The sequence below is a fragment of the Pelobates fuscus genome, unplaced genomic scaffold (genome assembly GCF_036172605.1).
Source record: "Pelobates fuscus isolate aPelFus1 unplaced genomic scaffold, aPelFus1.pri scaffold_107, whole genome shotgun sequence".
In the NCBI taxonomy this organism is placed as follows: domain Eukaryota; kingdom Metazoa; phylum Chordata; class Amphibia; order Anura; family Pelobatidae; genus Pelobates; species Pelobates fuscus.
The window spans coordinates 26121-32425 of NW_026961908.1; the positions used below are offsets into that span (position 1 = coordinate 26121).

General features: G+C 49.5%; 1 protein-coding gene across 1 annotated transcript; it reads right to left on the reverse strand.

Moving 5' to 3' along the window:
- Nucleotides 1-98: 98 nt before the first annotated feature.
- Nucleotides 99-5460, reverse strand: PHKG2 (phosphorylase kinase catalytic subunit gamma 2; the record flags this gene model as incomplete). Its single annotated transcript, XM_063440678.1, has 8 exons — nucleotides 99-842; nucleotides 925-1050; nucleotides 3065-3218; nucleotides 3717-3807; nucleotides 4060-4223; nucleotides 4301-4366; nucleotides 4482-4536; nucleotides 5265-5460. Coding segments are annotated over 8 exons (1113 nt in total), but the record flags the coding sequence as incomplete, so codon positions are not given.
- Nucleotides 5461-6305: the final 845 nt, after the last annotated feature.

Sequence of the window (6305 nt, forward strand, 5' to 3'; positions counted from 1 at the left end):
GGGTCAACAACATTTTATGACTAAGCATTTTGTCTTTATAGCACAACCCATTAAATGAATCCCACCTAATTAGATGGGTGAAAGAGCACACAGGAGGCAAAGGTACTATTATTTATTTCACAGGAAGGTAGAGGGGGAAAAAAATTAAAAAAATGTAAGGAATTAACCTGCTAACTAGAAACAACAGCAGGTGATACCAGTCCTTGACATTCTTGTATTCTCGACACATAGTACTTTCCCTGGTGCCTTGGGGTTCTTCTCAACCTAAGCAGCGATTACAGCAGAGATTGCCGTGGTACATGTAAAAACGCTATACAGTGGAATGTGATCTCATACCTCATGGTAGTAGGGTTCACATTGATCAAACACCCAATGCCATTGTTTTCAGTCCCTTCCCTGATCAGGAAGAGATACAAGTTCTGGTTTGGCAAGAGGTCTAGGTTTACCCAACTGTGTGGTCTTTAGTACTGGTCCAGTAAGGTAGAACTTCTTCCGTGTGTCACGCAGATCCACAATCTCTATGAGAGGTTAATACACATTGGACCTACCACTCCTCTAAGTTCTTGGATGTTCTACAAACCTCAGAGCTCTCCCTCCCGCTCATCATCCTCCCCAAATGTGAGCAGGAGCGCCTTGGGTTGGTTCTGAAAGAGAGCAGCCCTGTTCTGCCTTTCTCCCTTTTTCACCCAGTGACCATAAATGCGGAAAGCACAGGCGTCGATCAATTTACGGACACCTTTCACTCCATAGGGGTCGTGTGCGAGGAGCAGACTGGTAACGGGTCTTGCTTGACGCCATCTTATCAAAATGCGAACACAAGCCAGGGCCGCCAACGCAGCAACCTGTAAAAAGGCAAATACACCACAATGCAGCAATAAATTAAGATGGGTAGGAGCGGGACGCGCTGTTGGGAAGGACACTTACCCGAAAGCGCTGCTGTGGACGGACAGTGATGCCTTGCTCTCGCTGGTGGCTCTGAAAGAACGCATGCTGTAATGCTTGCTCTGCTGTGAGTCGCTTCGCAGGACAAACCTCCAGTAGACGGGAAATCTAAGATAAAACAAATTCTAATCTTCACCCCGAGCTTGAAAGACAAGAGGCTAAATAAATCCATCATAAAGGAAAGGGGTGTAAGGTTAACACCCTCTACATTCCCAGTGTTTGGATCAGTGTCAGAAGGATAGTTTATGGGAAACTGACAGATTTGTGCTGTGTACGTAAATGTATTATGCTTACCGTTAAAGCTGTCACACTTCTCATGGTAGCTCTGTTTGGAATGGAAAAAAACTGTACAAAAAAGATGGTTTGCATCTTTCTCAAAAGGGAGGGGGGGGGGGGGCGCAAAAGGGTCATAAAACATCAATCCAATTGTCCCCCCAAACAAGGACAGAATGTGCCTGTAGCAAGTGTGTTAAAAAATGATAAGCTTGGAGTCATGTCTACAAATGCTCGCAGTTTAGGGAATAAGATCCATGAACTTGTGGCAATAATGTATTCTTGTCTTCAGCTTTGGTTTAAAGGGGTTTGAGAAGGAGATTCATAGACACAATGTAATACATGATATTCCCAAATCACATGTTTTTAAACAGCTAAAAAACAAAACAAACAAAAAAACACACACACTTTCGTTGTACGGGGGACAGGACCCGACTGCAATGGCAACTGAATGTGTTCTCTGAAATCTCCTCATGAAACACACGATTATGTCCAGCCAATTATAATTTCTTCCTACCATACCGCTTGATCCTCCCTGGCTTCCAGCACTGATTGACCAGCACTGATTGACCAGCTCAGGGACGCTTTCAGCGGTCATCAGTGGTTATCAGGCTGGAGACTTCTACTGCCTGTGAGCAAGGTCTAGTGGGAGTAGTGGAGAAGTGACCAATCTCACGGCCCGATGCATGCTGACCTGCAGCCCGGCTGCTCCCCCTCCCCCCTTGAACCGGTGGGAGTGATCCCTGTCCATACCCTGACGGCACCCCAAATCCAACAGGGAAGGGCGGTGAAGCCACAATCAGCAACACCATCACTACCAGTACGCTCAAAATGGCAGATGCCACGTGCCCCCTTCAGTACCAATTCACAGTGTCTGGAGCTGTGTCCAAACTGGACATAATATTTGAACATTTCTGGAGTAAGCGGAGACTCAGGCAACAAATGCTAGCTCACCCACCTGAGACTAAGCACGGACGGCACCAGAACCAGATTCAAGCCCCTCACAGAGCACGCCAACAACGGCAAGGACCTCATCGGCAGACCTCGCGGAGAGATGGGGATAAGCAGAGCACACAAACAAGGCAGGTCTGGAGACCACACAACGAGCTAAAGCAAGGAGCAGAGAGCAGCTACCCTACCACCAAATGAATGCACCAACACCACCGATGTTAAAAGGCTTGCTGAACTGCACCAGATTGAGGGCCCGAGTCCTGCCGTTGGCAGCATAGGCTGAATGCCCTGTTCAAACTACCCTGGCTGTATTCTGGCAGTGATTAATTATTCCGGTTTCCCTTTTTGATACTGCCCATCTCACTCCACTTTCACTGAGAGCATTCTTTGGTTTTTAATGTTCATCTAAATCCCAAGTCCGATCATATTCTGATATTCTGGACATTTTATTTTATTTGCGGAGCCGACTGGGGTGTTATATTTTGTTTGACATGGTCACTAAGCAGGTTATCCTTATCATAAAAATGTGCTATATCATCGTTTGCCATGAAACTATCTTACTATGTAACCAAGTATTCTGATATGCTGGCATTTGTTCTTGGGGCACTGCAAGATTGTCTGTACAAGCCAAGCACAGCAGAAACATATATAAAATTATTTAAAAAAAATAAAAAAAAATTATATATATATATATATATATATATATATATATATATATATATATATATATATATATATATATATATATATATATAATATATATATACATACATACACACATACATATATACATATATACACACACACACACACACACACACACACATACATATACTGTAGTTGTACAAGGTTAAAAATAAATAAAAATCATCACATGAAGATATGAAAGGCTTGTTACCAAATCTTTAGAGGTTGCAGAGCGATCATCCCACTCTGGAGAATTAAACTGGAAACGTCCATCCATGATCATGCGCAGCATTAACATCTGCCTGCGGTGCCAGAAAGGGGGAGAGCCGGCAAGAAGGGTGAACATGATCACTCCACAGGCCCACCTGAGGGATGGATTAAGAGACGGATAGTCATACATGCACCCACAATGAACACCATCTCCTCTACCTCCTCGCCAAAACCCTCCCATTAGAACTGGCTGTCTGTCTCCCTCCCCCCCACCCCGATACAGCTGCCGGGCTGTCTGTCTCCCTCCCCCCACCCCGATACAGCTGCCAGGCTGTCTGTCTCCCTCCCCCCACCCCGATACAGCTGCCGGGCTTTCTGTCTCCCTCCCCCCACCCCGATACAGCTGCCGGGCTGTCTGTCTCCCTCCCCCCACCCCGATACAGCTGCCGGGCTGTCTGTCTCCCTCCCCCCACCCCGATACAGCTGCCGGGCTGTCTGTCTCCCTCCCCCCACCCCGATACAGCTGCCGGGCTGTCTGTCTCCCTCCCCCCACCCCGATACAGCTGCCGGGCTGTCTGTCTCTCTCCCCCCTCCCGGTACTGATAGTCTACATTCACTTTTAGATCTGGGTCCGGGTTGTCTCTCCAACTTACAGATCAACTTCTCTGCCATATCCCGGATGTGTCTCATCCATTGAACACTTTAGGATCTCTGGAGCCAAATAACCGGGTGTTCCACAAAGCTCTGAAATACAAAGAAAAAGAAAATCACAAAACAATAAAAAATGGCAAATGGAGAGAGCACCAAGGAATGTGTGATTAGAAAGAACAGTGGAAAAGAGAAAAAGAGAAAAAGGAGCCAAACATATAATGACAGGAAGGAACGGGAGACCCAGCGATATAAGCATGGAATGCATTGTAGGGTGGAGAAAAGGACAGTGGAATAGAACAACAAAGGCCACCAAGGAAGGAATTGGCTGGGAAGCAGAAATAGCACCTCGCAGTTTATCTGGGGGATTCAAAACACAACTGAAACCAAAATCGGAGAGCTTTATGTTGAGACAATCATCCATCAGTATGTTCTCTGGTTTGAGGTCACGATGCACAATGTTATTATTATGCAGGTAAGATACGGCCTCCAACAGCGAACGCATGATAAACCTGAAACAAAGCAGGAGAGCGATAAGAAGGAAGAATCTATACAGTGCACACTGCCGCAAGGGGCTGGGCTTACTTACCGCGTCTCCTTCTCACTCAGAGTCACCTTCTCTGTCAAGTAATCAAATAGCTCACCCCGTTTCATCCTACAAGGTTGGAATAAAAGATTATTGCAGTCACTTGCCCTGACCCCCAGAACAAAGTCCCCAGCAATGTGCATATAAAAGACTCACTGCTCATTGGTAGCAGCTAAATACTCACAGATCGAAAACAAGAAATATGAATGTGTTTGACTCATAGGAATCGATCAGCGTTACTGCAAGTAAGAAAAGGAAAAATAATTAACAGATGAAACTGCAAGAGAGGCAGTGAAACATGACTGATATAGGGGCGAGGAAGGAATGGGGAGACACGGACGTAGGGGCGAGGAAGGAATGGGGAGACACGGACGTAGGGGCGAGGAAGGAATGGGGAGACACGGACGTAGGGGCGAGGAAGGAATGGGGAGACACGGACGTAGGGGCGAGGAAGGAATGGGGAGACACGGACGTAGGGGCGAGGAAGGAATGGGGAGACACGGACGTAGGGGCGAGGAAGGAATGGGGAGACACGGACGTAGGGGCGAGGAAGGAATGGGGAGACACGGACGTAGGGGCGAGGAAGGAATGGGGAGACACGGACGTAGGGGCGAGGAAGGAATGGGGAGACACGGACGTAGGGGCGAGGAAGGAATGGGGAGACACGGACGTAGGGGCGAGGAAGGAATGGGGAGACACGGACGTAGGGGCGAGGAAGGAATGGGGAGACACGGACGTAGGGGCGAGGAAGGAATGGGGAGACACGGACGTAGGGGCGAGGAAGGAATGGGGAGACACGGACGTAGGGGCGAGGAAGGAATGGGGAGACACGGACGTAGGGGCGAGGAAGGAATGGGGAGACACGGACGTAGGGTCGAGGAAGGAATGGGGAGACACGGACGTAGGGTCGAGGAAGGAATGGGGAGACACGGACGTAGGGGCGAGGAAGGAATGGGGAGATACTTACTGATGTAGGGATGATGGGACACACGATGCAAGATCTCCATCTCCTTGGCCGTTGACAGTCGCACCTCTCTCAGCTGTTCTGGACTCAGCCTCTCTGGAGTCACCTCTATGATCTTTACAGCAAACTGACGGCCGGTCTCCCTGTGTACACATCGCCGGACAGTACTCGAAACTCCTCTACAATCAGACAGGTTAAAGTGAGATTATACAATAATGAGATCAGCCTGACTTAACAGTACAGCATGACTCCTGGGGGTTAATAGGGGCTATTGGTAAGTCGCAGGGATTGTTAGAGGTGCGTTGAAGTGTTCAAGAAATTATTATGGGGTGTGGGTATAAGGAGGTTGTAGGGCTTATTAGGGGGTCACTGGGGTTATTGGGGAAACATAATATGGTAAAGGGAAAAATTGTGACATTATTTGGTCCCAAGCATTACAGGGGAGTTACAAGAAAGAAATGGGGAGGTATTGAGGCCGGGTAATGGCGGTGGTTATTGGAAGGTCATGGGCGGCATAAGGGTGGTATCGGAGAGGTCCAGGGCGGTATATGGGGGTATCGGGGGTCCCGGGTGGTATATGGGGGGATCCGGGGCAGTGTATGGGGGTATCGGGGGGTCCCAGGCGGTGTATGGGGGTATCGGGGGGTCCCGGGCGGTATATAGGGGTCCTGAGCGGTATATGGGTGAATCAGGGGGTCCCGGCTGGCATATGGGTGAATCAGGGGGTCCCGGGCAGTATATGGGGTCCCGGAGCAGTATTTGGGGGTACCAGGCAGTATATGAGGGGTATATGGTGGTCCCGGGCAGGTATAGGGGGGTCCCGGGGAGGTATGGGGGGGGTCCCGGGGAGGTATGGGGGGGGTCCACGGGGAGGTATGGGGGGGGTCCACGGGGAGGTATAGGGGGTCCCCGGGGCGGTATAGGGGGGGGGTCCCGGGCGGTATAGGGGGGGTTCCCGGGGGCGGGATATAGGGGGGGTTCCCGGGGTGGGATATAGGGGGGGTTCCCGGGGTGGGATATAGGGGGGGTTCCCGGGGCGGGATA